General features: G+C 36.0%; 1 protein-coding gene across 19 annotated transcripts in view; it reads right to left on the reverse strand.

Annotated features, from left to right (window-relative positions):
• Nucleotides 1-24,018, reverse strand: part of KIAA1328 (KIAA1328 ortholog) — a 373,028-nt gene that overhangs the window by 120,793 nt on the left and 228,217 nt on the right. For 14 of the 19 annotated variants that reach the window (XM_025429035.3, XM_049112695.1, XM_025429028.3 and 11 more), the window contains 2 exons: nucleotides 23,142-23,815; nucleotides 9,376-9,483 (listed from right to left, as the gene is read on the reverse strand). In XM_025429035.3, the coding sequence (XP_025284820.1) occupies nucleotides 9,376-9,483; nucleotides 23,142-23,815 (782 nt within the window). The remainder of the gene's footprint in view (nucleotides 1-9,375; nucleotides 9,484-23,141; nucleotides 23,816-24,018) is intronic. The other 5 variants (XM_025429030.3, XM_025429029.3, XM_049112702.1 and 2 more) reach the window with 1 other exon arrangement.

Below are 24,018 nucleotides of genomic sequence, written 5' to 3' on the forward strand. Positions count from 1 at the left end.
TATTTCCTGTAGTACTTGGCGAGCCAGTTTTTAAAAAATAATAATAAATGTTTAATAAAAATTTTTGTTGCTCAGTATTATATAAAATACAAAAATGGTCAGATTTTTTGAAATCTGTAGGATTATAGAACTAATGTTAATTTATAAAGGTCATCTGTGTACAGACAACAAACAGATATCAAACTAACTAAGAAACAAACCAGAAAACCTATAAGTAATCAGAGTTCTTGTGATTTTTTTAGGTTATTATCATCTTTCATGTGATAATTATCTTCCAATGGTTTGGCTCAGCTGTGCTCTACTATTTGCTCTTATTTGTCATTAAGGCCTCGCATATTATTTATTTTCATTCTATAGCATTTATGCAGGAAGGCAGCAATGTAAGCTCCCTTGCCTGTGATTCTTCCCACAGATAATAGAAAATAAATTGCAATTAGATTTTGGTAATTGTATATAATTAACTCAAAATGAGCTGTTAATTATAAAAAATATGTTTTTCACTTCCTCATTATCTCATTTATTTTAGTTCCAAATTCTTAATGCCTCACTTGAGTAAGTTTAATATTTTAAATACACATTTTTAATGCTAAGATAATTTAAATTTCCAAATAAACAAAATTTAGCTTAAAGTTAAATTTTATCTAGGGAGTTCTACAGGCAAAATCAAAGCCTGCAAGGTAGAAAGAAGGTCATTTCCCATAAAAATTTTTGATTACATTTTCTGAAATCAAAAGACATTTTTATTTAAATCACTCTGCAAAGGCTGCTCAAATTATATTATTCTCCCTTGACCCATCTCTACCTCTTTTTGGGGTTAGTGAAGACAATATCATTTTCCTAGCCAACTGAATCAAGAGGACAGATGAATTTATTGCCTTTACTTCTTTGAATCTCACATTAGATTAAATAATTTAAGTGCTATGGAGTAAAAATTCTTGGCTTTCCAAAGATTGTCAGATTTTGGAAGCAGTGCCAGAGTTTATTCAAACTCTTACAATGTAGATTAACATCTTAAAAGGTCTATGTTATGATAAAAGGCATATTAGGAAATATTCTTTTGGAAGCAGTGTATAGTCTTATTATTTTCATCATAATTGGAATGTAGGACATGCATGCCCAGATGCACCTAAACTTTTTCTTCTTTTTTAAAGATTTTATTTATTTTTTCATGAGAGACACACAGAGAGAGGCAGAGACATAGGCTGAGGGAGAAGCATGCTCCCTGTGGGGAGCTCCATGTGGGACTCAAACCTGGAACTCGATCCTGGGACTCTGGGACCATGCCCTGAGCCGGAGGCAGACACTCAACCACTGAGCCACCCAGGTGTCCTGCACCTAAACTTTTAAACCACCTCCATGTCAGATTTGAGTGCTAGTTTGTAAAGAGTTCTCTACGCTTATCTGAACAGGAGTGATGAAAACTCATAAATGCAAGCTGGACTATGAAATGCTACAACCTTTTGGAAAAGAAAATTGGCATGGACTTTTTAATTTGTAACTATAATTTATATCAAAATATTTTTATGGAAAAATAGCCTTTGACAATCATTTTGGGGAATTTATTCTAAAAAAATACAATTACTAGAATGTAAGAATATAAGTACAGTCATGCTTGTTATAGCCTTGTGCATGTAGTAAAGAACTTGAGGGACGCCTGGGTGGCTCAATAGTTGAGCATCTGTCTTTGGCTCAGGGCATGATCTCAGTGTTCTGGGATTGAGTCCCACATCGGGCTCCCTGTGAGAAGCCTGCTTCTCCCTCTGCCTATGTCTCTGTCTCTCATGAATAAATAAATACAATCTTTAAAAAAAAGAACTTGACACAACTTAAATGTCCAACAAAAGAAGTGCTAGATAAGTCACAGTATATACAAAAACAGTCTAATACGCTTTTATAAAAAACAAGTTAGTATTTGTATTAGTTTTCTATTGCTGCTATAATGAGTTATCACAAATTTAGTGGCTTCAACAACACAAATCTATTATTCTACAGTTGTGTAGGTCAGAAGTCTGACAAAGGCTTCACTGCGCTAGCAGTGAGATGTGGGCAGGACTAGTTCCTTTCCGGAAGCTCTAGGAGAAGATGATTCCTTGTTCATTTGGATTGTTGGCAGAATTCAGTCCCTGGTAGTCAGAGGACTACCCATTTCCTTGCTGGCTGTCAGCTGAGGACTGTCTCAAGCTTCTAGAAGCCACTTGCATTCCTTGGCTTATGACTTCCTTTCTCCATTTTCAAAGCTAGCAATGACAGGTTAAGTCACTTCCATTCTTGGAATTTTTGCTCCTCCTTCCCTCTCATCTCTCAGACCCAGCAAGAAAAGGTTCTTCACTTTTTAGGACTTGTAATTAGACTGAGCCCACCCAGATAATCCAGGATAATCTCTTTGTCTCAAAATCTGTTCTCTTGGGCATACCTGCAAAGTCCTTTTGCCATGTAAGGTAACATATAGAGAAGTTCCAGTGATTAGAGCACAGACATCTTTGGAGAGCAATTATTCTACCTACCACAGTTCTATATCTAAAAATCTGATAGATGGCTATTAAGTACTGTTAAGTAGTGGGGGGGGAATAAACAAGTAATGTATTCAGTTTTATCTCAAATATTTATAGATGTTGTATATATACGTAAAAATAAAGAAAGGTTTATTTCTTTAATAAAGGATATACATCAGTGTGCTAACACATATCATTGTGGGGCGCCTGGGTGGCTCGGTTAGTTAAGTGCCTTTGGATCAGGTCATGATCTTAGGGTTCTGGCATTGAGCCTCGTGTCAGCTACTGCTCAGTGGGGAGACTGCAGCTCCCTCTCCTTCTATCTCCCTCTCCCCACTCCGCTCATGCTCTCTCAAATAAATAAATTAAAATCCTAAAAAAAAAAAAAAGACTATTCCATCCCCAAACAGAGAATATACATTCTTTTCAAGTATGCATGGAACATTCTCCAGAATAGACTACATTACACCAAAAAACAAGTCTCAATATATTTAAAAAAAACCTGAAATCATATCTCGCATCTTTTTTGACCACAACAACATGAAACTAGAAATCAGTCATAAGCAAAAATAAAAAAGAACACAAATACATGGAGGAAAAATAACATGCTACTAAACAGTGAATGGGTGAACCAGGAAATCAAAGAGGAAATAAAAAATACATGAGGACAAATGAAAATGAAAGCACAACAGCCCAAAATCTTTGGGATATAGCTAAAGCTGTTCTAAGGGGGAAGATTATAATACAGGCTAATCTCAAGAAACAAGAAAAGTCTCACATAACTGAACCTTACATCTAAAGGAGCTAGAAAAATAAGACCAAACAAAACCCAAAGCCAGTAGAAGGAAGGAAATGGTAAAGATTATAACAAAAATAAATGAAATAGAGACTAAAGAAACAACAGACCAGATGAATGAAACTAGGAGCTGTGAGTAAAATCAGAAATGAAGGAAGAGGAAATAACAACCCAAATCACAGAAATACAAAGGATTTATAAAAGCATATAATGAAAAAATTATATGCTAACAAACTGGACATCTAGAAGAAATAGATACATTCCTAGAAACATATAGCCTGAATCAGAACTAGAAAAGTTGATCAGAGTAATTACTAGCAATGAAATTGAGTCAGTAATAAAAAAACTCCAAACAAACAAAAGTCCAGGACCAAATGGCTTCACAGATGAATTCTACCAAACATTTAAAGAAAAGTTAATATTTGTTCTTCTCAAACCATTCCAAGAAACAGAAGAGGAAGGAAAGCTTCCATACTCATGGGCCAGCATTACCCTGATACCCAAACCAGATAAAGATGCTATAAGAAACCAAAAAACCCAAAAAAACAAAAAACAAAAAACCCTTCAAGCCCCCCCTCCGAAAACCCAAAAACTAAAGCCAAAGGTCAATATAGATAAATATAGATGGAAAAATCCTCAACAAAATATTAGTAAACCAAATCCAACATTACATTAAAAAATCATTTACCACTATAAAGCAGGCTATATTCCAGGATGTAAGAATGATTCAAAGTCACAAGTCAACCAATGTGAACATCATTAACAAAAGAAAGAATAAAAACCATATAAGCATTCCATTATCCAAAATGTATAAATTCATATGTATAAATATATATAAATCCATATATATAATATAATATATAAAAATCTATATAAACCCATATATAATATACAGATATATTTTAAAATTCATATATATAATACATAATATATATAAATCCACATATAATGTATAAATCCAAAATATATTATCATTATCCAAAATATATAAAGAACTTACAGAAATTGATACCAAAAATCTGAATAATCTGATTAAAACTTGGATAAACTTGAATAGACATTTTTTCAAAGAAGACATACATATGGCCAACAGATACATGAAAAGATGTTCAACAACACTAATCAGGGAAATGGAAATCAAAACCAATGTGATATCACCTCACACCTGTCAGAATGGCTCAAATAAAAAATATAAGAAATAACATGTACTGGCTAAGACACATAGAAAAAGGACCCAATGCACCATCAGTGGGAATGCAAATTGGTGGAGCCATTGTAAAAAAAGCATGGAGTTTCTTCAAAGTATTAAAATTAGAATTACCAAATAATTCAGTAATTCCACTATTGGGCATTTACCCCAAGAAAATAAAAACACCTATTCAAAAAGACACATGCACTCCTGTGTTTATTGCAGCATTATTTACAATAGCCAAGATAAGGAAGCAATCTATTGTCCATCTATAGATGAATGGATAAAGAAGATGTGGTACACATTATATAATGGACTATTACTTAGCCATAAAAAGAATAAAATCTTGCCATTGCAACAACATGGATGGATCTGGAGAGTATTATGCTAAGTGATCTAAGTCCATCAGAGAAAGAGAAATACCACGTGATTTCACTCATATGTGGAATTTAAGAAACAAAACAAATGAAAAGGAAAAATAAGGAGATAAGCACCAAAACAGACTCTTAACTATAGAGAACAAAGACAGGGTTACCAGAGGGGAGGTGGCTGTGTATGTGAGTAGGTGAATTAGGTGAAGGGGATTAAGAATACACTTATCTTGACAAACACAGACTAGTGTATAGAATTGTTGAGTCGTTATATTGTACATCTGAAACTAATACAATACTGTATGTTAACTGTATCAGAATTAAAACAACAAAAAAAGATGTGTTGGGATGCCTGGGTGGCTCAGCAGTTGAGTGCCTACCTTTGTCCCAGAGCGTGATCCCTGAGTCCCAGGATCGAGTCCCACATCAGACTCCCTTCATGGAGGTGCTTCTCCCTCTGCCTTTCTCTCTGTGTGTCTCTCATGAATAAATAAATAAAATCTTTAAAAAACCCAAAAAGATGTGGTACATACATACACACCTTGTTTTTTTTTTTTTTAGTATTAGCAAAGTTTTATTTCAACGTTTCTTTTCTGCTCATAAATGATTCTGAAAAAGCCCATACGCAAGAGGCGAACCCACCTTTGTCTAAAGGCAACATCAAAGTCACTGAGAATGCTGCTCAGACAAAACCTTCCCCGTACTGGGGTGCAGGCAGCATGACCGGTGGGTTTGGGACAGAGGAATAAATAAACATCATCTCAGCTCTACCATCAGCACTGGCAGCCCAGGACCCCGAGGCGGTCCATCAGACTGCCGGGCTGACAGTGCAGAACTCCCAAAGCCACCTGGATGCTTAGATGTGCTGGGGAGATGCTGAGGCTTTAGGAGGGAAGGTGCCCCCCAGAAGAGCCCTCGGCCAGCCCCCACCTCCTACTCCACACACACACACACACACACACACACACACACACACACAGGAATATTACTTAGCCATAAAAAAGAATGAGATCTTACCATTTGCAACAACATAAATGAACCTAGATGGTATTATATAATGCTAAATGAAATAAGTAAGACAGAGAAAGACAAATACCATTATGATTCACTCATATGTGAAATTTAAGGAATAAACCAAAGGAAAAAAGAGACTAACAAAAAACAGACTCTTAAATATACAGAAAAAACTAATGGTTACCAGAGGGGAGGTGGGTAGGGGGATGGGTGAAACAGATCAAGGGGATCAAGAGTATGCTTATACTGATGAGCACTGAGTGATGTACAAAATTGTTGAATTATTATACTGTATACCTGAAACAAATATAACACTGTATGTTAATTATACTTGAATTTTTAAAAATGGAATATGAAACAAAATATATAATATATATCATAAAGAACTAAGATATAGAAGTTATGTAATAAAGTTTTCTTTAGATGATGAGATTATAGGTATGTGCTAATTTCTTCTTTTGGCTTATCAGCATTTTATATATTTTTTTTCTACCATAAGCAAGCAAGTAAATATATAAGCAGGATTCCAGAGGGCTTCAGAATGGCTATCTTAAAAAAAACAAAAAAGAAAGAATAAAGAAGGGAATACAGAAACAAAAGAATGCAATGAAGATATGATAGAATAACTAATGTGCCTAAATATATTCTGAGAATTAAATTTTCTGGTTGATTTTGGGAATGATAAGATATGAGAATGTAAGTTGCAGAAGGTCAGAAATTATTGTTTTGTGCACTGCTATATCCCCCAAAGTTTAGAATGTGTCTAACACCTGGTGGGAACCTTTGCAGATATTTGAATGAATTAGCAAATGAATGAGTACACAGAAAATTAAATAAGGCATTTCTAAGCTCTAGAGAAAACAATTACATAAAAACTGAATTTAATAATCATATAATATATGGCCCAGCTGTGTAAAAAATAGATACAGTCTTAATGTAACCATCTTCTGATACAACTATATTGAGAAGACAGAAGGAAGGGAAAAGCATGTGTGTAGGAGGGAAGTGAAAAGGGAGAGAAGGAGAAGAAAGATATGGAGGGAAAAGTGAGAAAAAAGGGAGAAAGCAAATACATGGTTATCTGTGAGAGCTAAGTCATCATCTTTCATAGCAGAAAGCTAATAGTCAATGCCTACATAAATCTGTTGTTCAGAAATATGGATATAAATGTAGAAAAAATAGATAAAAGAAACATCTACAGAGTGAAAATTTTGAGTACTGCTGCTCCAGTGTAGAAAAGGCTGCTATTTTGCATAAACCTTATTGAACTAATTGAGTTTTTAAACTATTCATAAGGGATCCCTGGGTGGCGCAGTGGTTTGGCGCCTGCCTTTGGCCCAGGGCGCGATCCTGGAGACCCGGGATCGAATCCCACATCAGGCTCCCGGTGCATGGAGCCTGCTTCTCCCTCTGCCTGTGTCTCTGCCTCTCTCTCTCTCTCTCTCTGTGACTATCATAAATAAAATAAATAAATAAATAAACTATTCATAAGCTTGATACCAACTGTAATAAAAGTTAAATAAAAAATAATTATGGCAAGTCATGAAAAGACAAATACTGATTCTACTTATTTGAGGTAACTAGAGTAATCAAACTTATAGAAATGGACAGTTTAAAGGTGGATGCCAGGTGCTCACAGAGAGAGGAAATGTGGAGTATTTGATGGGTACGGAGGTTCAGTTTTGCAAGATAAAAAAGTTCTGGAGATGGGTCACATAACAATGTGAATATACTTAATATTACTGAACTGTGAACTAAAAAATGGTTGAGATGGTAAATTTTATATTATGTGTATTTTATGAAAATTATAAGATAGTAGAACTGTTTGAACTGAGAATTCTTGGGTTCTGCTTCTGGCAGTGACTGATGAGTGGTTTCCATAGGACCAAACTCCCATAATTAACATATAAAGTCTGGGAGGCACAAAAACAAAAACAAAAACAACGATAACAACAACAAAAAAACAACCAAACCTGAAGCACTGAAGAGTCACTGAAAATAAGCAGAAACTGGAAGAGGATTAGCACTTGAAGAAGACAGTGGCATTGGGAGTTTTCTTAATTTTTTTTTTTTTAATGGCTTTCAGCTGAAGGTCAATCTTAAAGAACCAGAGTACAGAGTCTGAACACCTGAAAGGGGAAATCCTGGAGAGGTCAGAGAGAAAGAGTGAAAGCCTCAAATTCTGTGTAACAACCCTGCCAGTTCTGGCTGACCCCTGAACTACATGCAAATGAAGCAGGCTCAAACATCCATCCCAAGAAGTTAAGAGTTCAGCAGTGATTTTCACTCTTATTCAAGGGAACCAGAGCTTGGAATTTGAATTCTATCAAGTTAACTGTTTGCTAACATAAAAATTAACATTGTTTAGAGTACTATAACTGAATTCCAGAGTCATTCACAATCCCAGGAAACAAAAAAATTGCTAAATGTACAAAGGAAAACATGACCAATACTCAAAAAGCTGATCAATGGAAACAAACCCCACGGTGATCCAAATGTTGGAACTGGAGGTAAGCACTTTAAAGGAAAAATACATTTGTAATGAATAAAATAGAAAAGTTGAGCAGAAAAACAGAAATTTTAACAAAGATCTGAATGGAAATTCTGAAACTGAAAATTCCAATAACCAATAAAAGTAAAGCATTCTATGGGCTTAACAGCAGATTAGAAATAACAGAAGAATTGATGAATTTGAGAACAGAACAATAGATATTATCCACTATGAAGAGTAAAGAAAAAAATTCTAAAAAATTACCAGAGAGTCAGGGACTTCACTAACAGTCTAATATATCTATGAATGAAATTCAAAAGGAAAGAAGAAAGGGAATGGGTGAAAATTTTTTCGAAAAAATAATGGCCAAAAATTCTTCAAATTTCATGAAAAGAGAATTTTCAAACAGCTTTGGGATGAACACTATTTAACTTTTATGGAAAGCAACTGGGCAATGTGAATCAAGAGTCTTAAAAGGATTCATATATACTTTGAGTATGTAGTTTCATTTATAGGAATCTATACCAAAGACATAGATAAAGTAAAAAAAAATATTCATAGAAATGTTCTTCAAGGCATAATTTATAATCGCAAAAGCCTGTACTATTCAATAATATGCTAAAAGAGAAGTAAAGAAATACATGTTATACAATATTTGTTGAATTAATTAATATCAAGTTTTCATACAATAAATTATTGTATTAGAAAATAGGATCCAGTGAAAAAAACAAAAATTAAAATTCTGCATAAGAATAATCCTATTACTCAATATAGAATATATATTATTATAAAAGAAAGAAAGGGGGAGAGGGCTCAAAGGATCATCTCTGAATGGTAGGATCCTGAATGATTTTTATTTTCTTCTTTACACCTTCCTATATTTTTCAAAATTTTATAATGAGAATGCATTTATTCATATTATCAGAAAACTGGACCTATATAAAGCTATAAATACATGCCAAACATATCCTTAATATCTATGTCCTACATGTTCTTGCTTTCCACCCACCAGTCAGGTTTACCTTGGTCCAGAGTCATCCCCATTCATATCCAGATTGAGTTCCTGGGGTTTAGTAAACTCTTTAGCAGCAAGGAGTTCTCTTGATTTAAATGCAGCTTGAGTTCTTAACCTGAAAAAGTAAATTTAGAAAATTTCTAATCCTATAGAACCTAATAACTGAATGGTAACCCTTGGAAGACCATATTCTTTTAGCTAGACCTCCAGCAATCATTTTCAAATTAAAACTCAATCTATCAAAATAAATGGATACTTCCTAAATACACAGATGATGTAAATAAAATAAAATAAACCAAATCAGTTTTACAGGAACTTAAATTTTCTTTATTTAAGAGGAATTGGGGAAGACTGAGTTGGTCAGAATATCATTTAAAATGTCAACATTATAGATGTTTTAGGAGTATTTTAAATTTCTTCTCTAGAAATTTTAAGTTTCTCTCTATTCACTTCTAAGCAAGTATATTTTGATCACCAGAGTCTTAATGGCAATTCTAGTAACACCAAGTATCACTGATCCTGCCCAATATATCCATCCATAGGAGGCAACTACTTCCCATCTTGACAATTCGAAAGGCGGGGGCTAAGTCTCACTGGACAATGTGTTTTCTCAGGATCAAAAAAAAAAAAAAAAAAAAAAAAAAAAAAGCCCTTCCTCTGCCAAAACTGTAAGAAATTCTATCCAACAATGCTAACTTAGTTCCATCTTCAATGTGACCTTTTCTACCTATTTTTATAAGTCTTTTAGAAATATTCTCTGGTTCATTTTTAGAAATGAAATCTGTAGAAATATATTATTTATGAAATAAAACTATGAAGAGGTAAAAATACTATTAAAACAGTATCATTTCCATCACTGTCAAAGACATTCTTATAACTGCAACTAACTGCACAGTAATATACAAAGAAAAATATGTAGACTAGTTACCCTCTAGGAACTTAAAATTTAATAATATTTGTTGGTGACATATAGGTAAGGTATGTAAATGCAGAGAGGAGGGGTAACTACACTTATATTAGACAAAATCAATAGTAAAAATTGTAAAAAGAGACAAAATCACTGTTTAATAATAAAAAGGTTGATTAATCAAGTGAATATTAGCAATTATAAATATATATGTACCTAACACTGTGGCACCAAAATTTATTAAGCAAATATTTACATATTTTAAAGGAGAAATAGGCAACAATATAATAACAATAGATGACTTCAAAACTTCACTTTCAACAATGGATAGATCATCTGGACACCATTTGACTTGGTGTCCAGAAACATTTGACTTGAATATACTTTATATAAAACAGACCTAATAGACATATGGAGAACATTTCATACAACAGCAGCAGGATATGTATTTTTTTTCAGGTGTAAACATTTTCTAGTATAGATCATGCTAGGTCACAAAAAAACTCAACAAATTCAAGAAGACTGAAATCAGACCTTTTCCAAACACAGTGGTATAAAAATAGAAGTCAGTAACAGGATGAAAACTGGAAAATTCACAAATAAGTGGAAATTAAACAACATACTCTTCTGAACAACCATGAGTCAAAGAAGAAGTCAACAGGGAAATTAAAAATCTTGAAACAAATAAAAATAGAAACATAACATACCAAAACTTATGGAATGCAGCAAAGACAGTTCTAAGATGGAAGTTTATAGTGATGTCTACATTAAAGAAAAAAGAAAGATCTTAAACAACCTACATTTACACCTCAAAACACCCCCAAAAGAAAAACAAACTAAGGCGAAAGTTAGCTGAAGGAAGATAATAACAATGACCAGAGCAGAAATAGAGACCAGAAAAATAATAGAAAGGGTTATTGAAACTAAAAGCTGTTTTTTTTTAAAGGATAAACAAAATTAACAAACTTAGTTAGACTAAGAAGAGAAAAAGAGCGAAGACTGAAATAAAATCAGAAATGAAAGAGAAGGCATTATAACTAACACTACAGAATTACAAAGGATCATGAGTCTACTATAAATAATTATATATCAAAATATTGGATAACTTAGAAGAATCTATGATAAATTCCTAGAAATATACAAACTACCAAGACTTAATTACGATGAAACAGAAAATCTTCAGACCAAAAGTGACTAAGGAGATTAAATTAGTGACCAAGAACCTTCCAACAAAGAAAAACCCAGGATTGGAGGGTTTCATGGTGAATTCTACTAAACATTTTAAGAAGAATTAATGCAAATCCTTCTAAAATTTTTCCAGAGGCACTGGGTGGTGCAGTTGGTTAAGTATCTGACTAAGGTTTTGGCTCAGGTCATGAACTTGGGGTCATAAGATTGAGTCCTGTGTGGGGCTCCGAGTGTAGAACAGAGTCTAAAGATTCTCCCTCTCTCTGTCCCATCAACCTGTGCTCACGCTCTCTCTCTCTCTCAAATAAAATACATAAATATTTAAAAATAAAATGAAATAAAATTCTTTCAAAAAAATTTAATAGTAAAGAACACTCCCAAACTCATTCTATAAGGCAGCATTAGCCTGATACTAAAGCCAGTTAAGGACACTATGAGAAAAATAGAAAGTCAATATCTCTAATGAATATAGATGAAAAAAATTCTCAACAAAATACTATCAAAAAGAATTTACCACATTAATAAAATAAGAGATAAAAATTATATGATTATCTCAATAAATGCAGGAAAAGCCTTTGGCACAATTCAGCATCCTTTTTGATAAAAGCTCTCAGGAAATTGAGTATAGAAAGACTATATAACTCAACATGATCAAGGGCCATATACCATAAGCCCACTTCTAACATCATATTCAATGATGAAAGGTTGAAAACTTTCCCTTTAAGATCAGGAACAAGACAAGGATATCATTCTTGCCACTTTTATTCAACGGAATACTGGAAGTGCCAGCCTGGGTAATTAGGTAAGAAAAAGAAATAAAAGATACTCCAATCAGAAAGAAAAGTAAAATTGTCTCTCTTTGTAGATGACACAATCTTATATATAAAAAACAATGAAGATGCTACCAAACAACTGTTAGAACTAATGAACAAATTCACTATAATTATAGGATACAAAATCAACATGCAAAAATCAGTTGCATCTCTATACACTAACAATGAACTATTTAAGAAAGAAATTAAGAAATCAATCCTATTTACAATTGAATCAAAAAACACTTAGAATGGAGGGAGGGGCAAGATCGCGGAAGAGTAGGGTCCCCAGGTCACCTGTCCCCACCAAGTTACCTAGATAACCTTCAAATCATCCTGAAAATCTATGAATTCAGCCTGAGATTTAAAGAGAGAACAGCTGGAACGCTACAGTGAGAAGAGTTCGCGCTTCTATCGAGGTAGGAAGACAGGGAAAAAGAAATAAAGAAACAAAAGGCCTCCAAGGGGGAGGGGCCCCGCGAGGAGCCGGGCTGAGGCCGGGGCGAGAGTCCCCAGGACAGGAGAGCCCCGTCCCGGAGGAGCAGGAGCTGCACCAACCTTCCCGGGCGGAAAGGGGCTCGCAGGGAGTTGGAGCAGGACCCAGGAGGGCGGGGATGCCCTCGGGCTCGCGGGGACACTAACAGACACCTGCGCCCCGGGAGAGTGCGCCGAGCTCCCTAAGGGCTGCAGCGCGCACGGCGGGACTCGGAGCAGCTCGGAGGGGCTCGGGCGGAGGCTACGCGGGCTGCGGGGCGGGAGCGCAAATCCAACAGCGCAGGCTCCGGAGCACAGGGCGCCGGGACACAGCCCAGGATCCGGCCTCCTCCCGGGGCAGGCAGAGGCGGGGAGGGCCCAGGACCGCAAGGACGCTCCTGCCCCAGCTGAGCAGATCACCGGCTCCGCCCCGAAGCATCCAGGCCCTGCAGACCGAGAGCTCCAGAGTTACTGCAGGAGCTGAATGCAGGGCTCCAGAGCTGGCCCCGCCACTGGGGTTGTTCCTCTTGGGGCCTCACGGGGTGAACAACCCCCACTGAGCCCTGCACCAGGCAGGGGCAGAGCAGCTCCCCCAAGTGCTAACACCTGAAAATCAGCACAACAGGCCCCTCCCCCAGAACACCAGCTAGACGGACCAGTTCCAGGGGAAGTCAAGGGACTTAAAGTATACAGAATCAGAAGATACTCCCCCGTGGTTTTTTCTTTTCTTTTTTTTTCTTTTTGATTTCTGTTTGCTTCCCCCACCCTTTTCTTTCCTTTCTTTTTCTTCTCTCTTTTTCTTTTTTTTCTTCCTTTTTCTTTTTCTCTTTTCTTTCCTTCTTTCTTCTCTTTTTCTCGTTTTCCCAATACAACTTGTTTTTGGCCACTCTGCACTGAACAAAATGACTAGAAGGAAAACCTCACCTCAAAAGAAAGAATCAGAAACAGTCCTCTCTCCCACAGAGTTACAAAATCTGGATTACAATTCAATGTCAAAAAGCCAATTCAGAAGCACTATTATACAGCTACTGGTGGCTCTAGAAAAAAGCATAAAGGACTCAAGAGACTTCATGGCTGCAGAATTTAGATCCAATCAGGCAGAAATTAAAAATCAATTGAATGAGATGCAATCCAAACTAGAAGTCCTAAGGATGAGGGTTAACGAGGTAGAAGAACGAGTGAGTGACATAGAAGACAAGTTGATGGCAAAGAGGGAAACTGAGGAAAAAAGAGACAGACAATTAAAAGACCATAGGACAGATTAAGGGAAATAAATGACAGCCTGAGGAAGAAAAACCTATGTTTAATTGGGGTTCCCAAGGGCGCCGAAAGGGACAGAGGTCCAGAATATGTATTTGAACAAATCCTAGCTGAAAACTTTCCTAATCTGGGAAGGGAAACAGGCATTCAGATCCAGGAAATAGAGAGATCCCCCCCTAAAATCAATAAAACCCGTTCAACACCTTGACATCTAATAGTGAAGCTTGCAAATTCCAAAGATAAAGAGAAGATCCTTAAAGCAGCAAGAGACAAGAAATCCCTGACTTTTATGGGGAGGAGTATTAGGGTAACAGCAGACCTCTCCACAGAGACCTGGCAGGCCAGAAAGGGCTGGCAGGATATATTCAGGGTCCTAAATGAGAAGAACATGCAACCAAGAATACTTTATGCAGCAAGGCTCTCATTCAAAATGGAAGGAGAGATAAAGAGCTTCCAAGACAGGCAGGAACTGAAAGAATATGTGACCTCCAAACCAGCTCTGCAAGAAATTTTAATGGGGACTCTTAAAATTCCCTTTAAGAAGAAGTTCAGTGGAACAATCCACAAAAACAAGGACTGAATAGATATCATGATGACACTAAACTCATATCTCTCAATAGTAACTCTGAATGTGAACGGGCTTAATGACGCCATCAAAAGGTGCAGGGTTTCAGACTGGATAAAAAAGCAGGACCCATCTATTTGCTGTCTACAAGAGACTCATTTTAGACAGAAGGACACCTACAGCCTGAAAATAAAAGGTTGGAGAACCATTTACCATTCAAATGGTCCTCAAAAGAAAGCAGGGGTAGCAATCCTCATATCAGATAAACTAAAATTTACTCCGAAGACTGTAGTCAGACATGAAGAGGGACACTATATCATACTTAAAGGATCTATCCAACAAGAGGACTTCACAATCCTCAATATATATGCCCCGAATGTGGGAGCTCCCAAAAATTTAAACCAATTAATAACCAAAGTGAAGAAATACTTAGATAATAATACACTTATACTTGGTGACTTCAATCTAGCTCTCTCTATACTAGATAGGTCTTCTAAGCACAACATCTCCAAAGAAATGAGAGCTTTAAATGATACACTGGACCAGATGGAATTCACAGATATCTACAGAACTTTACATCCAAACTCAACTGAATACACATTCTTCTCAAGTGCACATGGAACTTTCTCCAGAATACACCACATACTGGGTCACAAATCGGGTCTGAACCGATACCAAAAGATTGGGATCGTCCCTTGCATATTCTCAGACCATAATGCCTTGAAACTAGAACTAAATCACAACAAGAAGTTTGGAAGGACCTCAAACACGTGGAGGTTAAGGACCATCCTGCTAAAAGATAAAAGGGTCAACCAGGAAATTAAGGAAGAATTAAAAAGATTCATGGAAACTAATGAGAATGAAGATATAACCATTCAAAATCTTTGGGATGCAGCAAAAGCAGTCCTAAGGGGGAAATACATTGCAATACAAGCATCCATTCAAAAACTGGAAAGATCTCAAATACAAAGCTAACCTTACACATAAAGGAGCTAGACAAAAAAACAGCAGATAGATCCTACACCCAGCAGAAGAAGAGAGTTAATTAAAATTCGAGCAGAACTCAATGAAATCGAGACCAGAAGAACTGTGGAACAAATCAACAAAACCAGGAGTTGGTTCTTTGAAAGAATTAATAAGATAGATAAACCATTAGCCAGCCTTATTAAAAAGAAGAGAGAGGAGACTCAAATTAATAGATTCATGAATGAGAATGGAGAGATCACTACCAACACCAAGGAAATACAAACGATTTTAAAAACATATTATGAACAGCTATACGCCAATAAATTAGGCAATCTAGAAGAAATGGATGCATTCCTGGAAAGCCACAAACTACCAAAACTGGAACAGGAAGAAATAGAAAACCTGAACAGGCCAATAACCAGGGAGGAAATCGAGGCAGTCATCAAAAACCTCCAAGACACAAGAGTCCAGGGCCAGATGGCTTCCCAGGGGAATTCTATCAAATGTTTAAAGAAGAAACCATACCTATTCTACTAAAGCTGTTTGGATAGATAGAAAGAGATGGAGTACTTCCAAATTCATTCTATGAGGCCAGCATCACCTTAATTCCAAAACTAGACCAAGACCCCACCAAAAAGGAGAATTACAGACCAATATCCCTGATGAGCATGGATATAAAAATTCTCAACAAGATACTAGCCAATAGGATCCAACAATTCATTAAGAAGATTATTCACCATGACCAAGTAGCATTTATCCCCAGGACACAAGGCTGGTTTAACACTCGTAAAAACATCAATGTGATTCATCATATTAGCAAGAGAAAAACCAAGAACCATAGGATCCTCTCATTAGATGCAGAGAAAGCATTTGACAAAATACAGCATCCATTCCTGATCAAAACTTTTCAGAGCATAGGGATAGAGGGAAAATTCCTTGACATCTTAAAAGCCATCTATGAAAAGCCCACAGCAAATATCATTCTCAATGGGGAAGCACTGGGAGCCTTTCTCCTAAGATCAGTAACAAGACAGAGTTGTCCATTGTCACCACTGCTATTCAACATAGTACTGGAAGTCCTAGCCTCAGCAATCAGACAACAAAAGGACATTAAAGGCATTCGAATTGGCAAAGAAGAAGTCAAACTCTCCCTCTTCGCCGATGACATGATACTCTACATAGAAAACCCAAAAGACTCCACCCCAAGATTGCTAGAACTCATACAGTAATTTGGTAGCATGGCAGGATACAAAATCAAAGCCCAGAAATCAATGGCATTTCTATACGCTAACAATGAGACTGAAGAAAGAGAAATTAAGGAGTCAATCCCATTTACAATTGCACCCAAAAGCATAAAATACCTAGGAATAAAACTCACCAAAGAGGTAAATGATCTATACTCTAAAAACTATAGAACACTTCTGAAAGAAATCGAGGAAGACACCAAGAGATGGAAAAATATTCCATGCTCATGGATTGGCAGAATTAATATTGTGAAAATGTCAATGTTACCCAGGGCAATTTACACGTTTAATGCAGTCCTTATCAAAATACCATGGATTTTCTTCAGAGAGTTAGAACAAATTATTTTAAGATTTGTGTGGAATCAGAATAGCCAGGGGAATTTTAAAAAAGAAAACCATATTTGGTGGCATCACAATGCCAGATTTCAGGTTGTACTACAAAGCTGTGGTCATCAAGACAATGTGGTACTGGCACAAAAACAGACACATAGATCCATGGAACAGCATAGAGAACCCAGAAGTGGACCCTCAACTTTATGGTCAACTAATATTCGATAAAGGAGGAAAGACTATCCATTGGAAGAAAGACAGTCTCTTCAATAAATGGTGCTGGGAAAATTGGACATCCACATGCAGAAGAATGAAACTAGACCACTCTCTTGCACCATACACAAAGATAAACTCAAAACGGATGAAAGATCTAAATGTGAGACAAGACTCCATCAAAATCCTAGAGGAGAACACAGGCAACACCCTTTTTGAACTTGGCCACAGGAACTTCTTGCAAGATACATCCACGAAGGCAAAAGAAACAAAAGCAAAAATGAACTATTGGGACTTCATCAAGATAAGAAGCTTTTCCACAGCAAAGGATACAGTCAACAAAACTAAAAGACAACCTACAGAATGGGAGAAGATATTTGCAAATGATGTATCAGATAAAGGGCTAGTTTCCAAGATCTATAAAGAACTTCTTAAACTCAACACCAAAGAAACAAACAATCCAATCATGAAATGGGCAAAAGACATGAAGAGAAATCTCACAGAGGAAGACATAGACATGGCCAACATGCACATGAGAAAATGCTCTGCATCACTTGCCATCAGGGAAATACAAATCAAAACCACAATGAGATACCACCTCACACCAATGAGAATGGGGCAAATTAACAAGGCTGGAAACCACAAATGTTGGAGAGGATGCGGAGAAAAGGGAACCCTCTTACACTGTTGGTGGGAATGTGAACTGGTGCAGCCACCTGGAAAACTGTGTGGAGGTTCTTCAAAGAGTTAAAAATAGACCTGCCCTATGACCCAGCAATTGCACTGTTGGGGATTTACCCCAAAGATTCAGATGCAATGAAACGTCAGGACACCTGCACCCCGATGTTTATAGCAGCAATGTCCACAATAGTCAAACTGGAAGGAGCCTCGGTGTCCATTGAAAGATGAATGGATAAAGAAGATGTGGTTTATGTATACAGTGGAATATTACTCAGCCATTAGAAACGACAAATACCCACCATTTGCTTCAACGTGGATGGAACTGGAGGGTATTATGCTGAGTGTAGTAAGTCAATCGGAGAAGGACAAACATTATATGTTCTCATTCATTTGGGGAATATACATAATAGTGAAAGGGAATATAGGGGAAGGGAGAAAAAATGTGTGGGAAATATCAGAAAGGGAGACAGAACATAAAGACTCCTAACTCTAGGAAACGAACTTGGAGTGATGAAAGGGGAGGATGGCGGGGGCTGGGGGTGAATGGGTGACGGGCACTGAGGGGGCACTTGACGGGATGAGCACTGGGTGTTATTCTGTATGTTGGTAAATTGAACACCAATAAAAAATTAATTTATTATTAAAAAAACACTTAGAATGAAAAATTAACCTGAACTGATTAAAGAATTAAATATAAGACCTGAAACTGTAAAAGTACTAGAAGAAAACAGGGAAAAAGCTCAGGCAACAATAATAAAGTAAGTGGGACCACATCAAGATAAAAGGCTTCTGCACAGCAAAAGAAATAAATTATAAAAATGAAAAGGCAACCCATGGAATAAGAGAAAATTTTTGCAAATTATATATATGGCATGGGGTTAATTATATATATATATGACAAGGGTGATAAGGGGTTAACATTCTAAATATACACAGAACTTACACAACTCATCAGCAAAAAACCAAATAACCCAATTAAAAAATTGGCCAAGGCACTTAAAAGACATTTTTTTCAAAGAAGACACATGAGTAACTAATGGGTACATGAAAAGACGCTTGGTATCACTAATTGTTACAGAAGCACAAATCAAACCTATAGTGAGATATTGCCTCACACCTGTAGGTTGGCTTTGATCAAAAGGAAAAAAAAGGGATCCCTGGGTGGCGCAGCGGTTTGGCGCCTGCCTTTGCCCCAGGGCGTGATATTGGAGACCCGTGATCGAATCCCACATCGGGCTCCCGTGCATGGAGCCTGCTTCTCCCTCTGCCTGTGTCTCTGCCTCTCTCTCTCTCTCTGTATCTGTCATAAATAAATAAAATATTAAAAAAAAAGGAAAAAAAATGGTAACAAATATTGGGCAGGATATGGAGAAAAGAGAATCCCTATACGCTGTTGGTGTTTATGTAAGTTGGTACAGCCATTATGAAAAATAGTACGGAGATTTCTCAAGAAAATGAAAAACAGAACTACCAAATGATCCAGCAATGCTACTTCTGGGTATCTATTTAAAGGAAATGAAGTGAGTATCTTGAAGAAATATCTGTACTCCCATGTTCCTCTCAGTGTTACTTGTAATGGAAATAACCTAAGTGTCTGTCAACAAATAAATGGATAGAAACAGACATATAAAAATATATATATTATTCAGTTATAAGAAGGAAGGAAATTCTGTCATTTGCAATACCATGGATGAACCCAGAGGAACATTATACTAAGTGAATACATGAACATACCAAAACTTGTGAGACATACTTAAAACAGTGCTGAGATGGAAATGTATAGCACTAAAAGCTTCCACTAGAAAAGAAGAAAAGTCTCTAACCAATAATCTAAGCTCCCACCTTAAGGAATTTAAAAATAGGAGGGCAAGTTAAGTCCAAAGCAAGCAAAAGGAAGAAAATAATAAAGAAATGAATAAAATAAATAAATGAGACCAGTATTACCTTGATACCATAGACAAAGACAGCATAAAAAAAAATACAGTCCAAAATTCCTCACCAATATTGATGCAAATGCTCTTAACAAAATAATAGTAAATGAAATTTGGTAATAAATAAAAAGTATTTACACTATAACCAAATGGGGTTTATTTTCCAGGGATGCAACACTAGGTCAATATTCAAAAATCAATAAATGTAATCTACCATATTAGTAGGTTAAATTTAAAAAAATCACATGATCACATCAATTTATGCATAAACAAGAGTTGAGAAAATTCAACATTCATGATTAAAAACTGTATATAATGTATAAGAAAAAAATTGATAAATTAAACTTCATTAAATTAAAACCTTTTGCTCTGTGAAAGATCCTGTTAAGAGATTAAAAGGATAAGCTACAGAATAGGAGGAAATATTTGCAATCCACATATCTGAGAAAGGACGTATCCAGAATATATGAAAAAGCTCTCAAAATTCAACACTAAAAAAACATTAAGCAATCTGATACGAATATAGACAAAAGTTATTAAAGAGACAATTTACCCCAAAAGATGGAAGAAGGTAAAAATAAGCAAATAAAAAGATTTTCAACATCATTAGCCTTTTGAGAAATGCAAATTAAGACCACAACAAAATATCATTATACATGGAGTAGAACAGGCAACATAAAAATTTGTAACAATTCCAAATACTGGTAAGGATATAGAGAAACAGTCCCTTATACATTGCTGGTGAAGTATTTTATACTAAATGTAGTATAACCTAAACGTACATTTAATTTTTTTAAATTAAATATACGCTTATCATGTGATTTACCAGTCACAGTCCTAGTTTTTTATTTGTAGGAATTAAAACCGTAGTTCACACAAAAACTTGTATAAAAATGTACATAGCAGCTCTCTTTGTAACAGACAAAAAACCAAGTTGTTCTTCAATAGATACATGGTTAAACACATCATAGTATAACCATATCATGGACAACTACTCAGCAATCAAAAGGCACAATACATGTAACAACCTAGATGTATCTCAAGAGCATCATACTGAGTAAAAAAAGGCCAATATCAAAAGTTCACACACTGTATAAATCCATTTATAAAACATTCTCAAAATGCCAAAGCTATAGACAAGAAATTAGTGGTTTCCAAGGGTTAGGGATAATGGAGGTAGAAAAGGGTGGGCAACTCAAATGGGGTAGTAAAAAGTAAATCTTGATTGTGATGAAATAGTTCTGTATTTTGATCGCTGTGGTGGTAATGCAAGTATACACACATGAAAAAATGGCATAGAGCTAGACACATACATTGTACCAATGTTAATTTGCCAATTTTGATAACGCATTAGAGGTATGTAAGACATAGCCACAGGGAAAAACAAGGTGGGGCTCTCCATAGTATTTTTGCAACTTCCTGTCAATCTATAATTATTTAAAAATAAAAAGTTTATTTTATTTTTAAATAAGATTTTATTTATTTATTCGAGAGAGAGAGAGACAGAGGCAGAGACACAGGCAGAGGGAGAAGCAGAGTCCATGCAGGTAGGGAGCCTGACGTGGGACTTGATCCTGGTACTCCAGGATCACGCCGTGGGCTGAAGACAGGTGCCAAACCGCTGAGCCACCCTGGGATCCCCCCCAATAAAAAAGTTTATAAAAGTTCTATAAGTATGTATAAACTTTTCCAATTTATACATAAAACAAAACTTGCTCAAAAACTTTTTCATAGTTCTCATCTAAGCTAGATGATCAAGAGAACAATAAAGACTTTATTGTCATTATGTGGCATTATTTTAATGAATAGTGCTGTTCAAATGAACACAATGTCTATTTGCTGTCATTATGTAGCATTATTCCAATAAACAGTGCTGTTCAAGTGAACCCGAAACTTATCCCAAAATTATCCATTTTCCCCTGTTGGACTGTGCCCCCTTTAAAGACCACATTTGATTCATTTTTATATCCTAAGGGCCTAGAACCATTTCTCACCTATCACACGCATTCCATAAGTGTTTGTTAAATATATTGTCAGGAGAGACTACACATTAACTGGAGGATTAGAGACTGGGGTCATAAAACTGAAGCAACCTTTTGGTGTTTGGTGATAATCTTGTTACAAGAACCTTCATTTTCAGTTACGTTAAAAGCCTCCAACTTTCAACAATGAAAAATGGAACTGTCTGACTATGAATGAAGAGAAAGAGGAAGAGCATTTCTGGTTCCAAGAAAAGTATTACACTAACAGAAAAATGTCAAGATGGAACTCTCAAGGAAATTAGAATCTAAAAAATATTGGGTGGAATCTTTGAGAGAAAATGAAAAAGTAAAAGTAAATGATATTCATACTAGATATGTATAGGATATATGTGTCTGTATAAGATATATGAATGAGTACAAAGGAAGAAATCTAAGTTTGATTAAGAAGGAAATGGCAGGGATATATACAAGAACCTCCTTATGAAAACTTATAATTTATTTTTTAAAGACAAAATTGAAAAAAAGGACATAAATGTCATATTATGTTTAAAATATAATTTAGTCTGATTTATTACTAATTTTGCTTGGATAAATTAAGATAGCAAACTTTTTGATGCTGCTATATAATCTCAAAATACCAATATAGTTTTTGAAGCACTGTTCTTAGGGAAGAATTGTTAAGGGAGGAAAAGTTTAAATGCGGGTACATTTATAAGAATTGGTTATTGAATAGGTTCTGCTTCATGATGAGAAACGGTTGAACTGGAAAGGCTATCATCTGTTATATTTTATATTACGGGGGATAGACAAATATGGAATGGTGACAGTTAATCACTCTATTTCACAATCTGATTCCACATTCTGAAGTCTCAAATTTTTACCTAATGCCCAAAATTCTCTACAATGATCTCAAATAGCAAAGGATTTTTTATAATAATATCTTTTTAAAATATTCTTTTTGGAATCCTGAGAAAGTTACAATGGACTGTTCAGAAGTAGATACATCAAGCTAACATTTTGGAAGAACAAGGTAATTTTCCAAGTCTTCCAAAGAAGATAGTGGAATTTACTTAGTTGTCCTGGTGAGTATGCATCTTGAGCAAGCCAAGACTCTGAGGAACCTCTGTTCCTTTGCAAATGTTATAGTAGCACAACAATTATTTTATTAACACTGTGCTCTCCAAGCTACAGACATTGCTGAAAGAACAACTAAGACTCACCAATCGTAATCCAGTCGAGACTGATGAAGCTGCTGCTGTTTTAGGAGAAGCTTTGTCTCCTGCTGGGTCAGCAGATGCTGAAGGCGCTCTTTTTCAATTTCCAGCTCCATTTTCTGAAGCATAAGTTGCTGCCTTCTGTTTTCTGAGAGTTGCTTTTTGATATCGGTTTCACTAGACTTCTGTGTCCCTTGACCATGCATCAGGGAATCCCAGGAAAGCCCACAATAACTGCATGATTCCAGATGTGTTCTGGAATATTGAGGGGCCATGCGTGTAGGATGGCTTTCATGAACAGGATCTGCATTTTCAGAAAGTCTATGACCACAACACTGACTGGATGGAGTAGGCTTCAGGGTGTGGCATTCTTTCATCTTTAGTTCCACTGGTGGAGCCTTCTCTATAGGGACCGCATCTACTAATCTTCTCCCTGGGGATCCATAATCACATGTTCTGGTCTCTGATGGCATCCTGTCTAGATCCTCTTTGGAATAATGAAAGTCTGCTGGTTTCAAAGAATTATTCTTGAACTCCACAAGGGATTCTGAAGCTGAGTCCTGGTTTGCAGACCTAGGCTTCTCCTTGTTTTGATAACAGGTTTGTGATTTGGCTACACTCAAGTAGGAACCATCCAGTTCCATAGCTGAGGACTGAAGAGTGCTTTTCCTATTGGATACCTAGAAGGAACCACAAGATCATTTGTTAAGTAAGAGCACACTGAAATGAGTTCTTTTGGCTTTTCAGAAATCAATGATATATTTGTACCAGAACAAAGTTGTTTTGCCTTCTCAAATAATAAATGATAGTATTCACAGAGCTAAACAGACATGTGCCACAAAGCTAAAACCATTTTGAAACAATCTACATTTCAGTCTATCCA

This window comes from Canis lupus, chromosome 7 (assembly GCF_003254725.2).
Source record: "Canis lupus dingo isolate Sandy chromosome 7, ASM325472v2, whole genome shotgun sequence".
Lineage (NCBI taxonomy): Eukaryota > Metazoa > Chordata > Mammalia > Carnivora > Canidae > Canis > Canis lupus.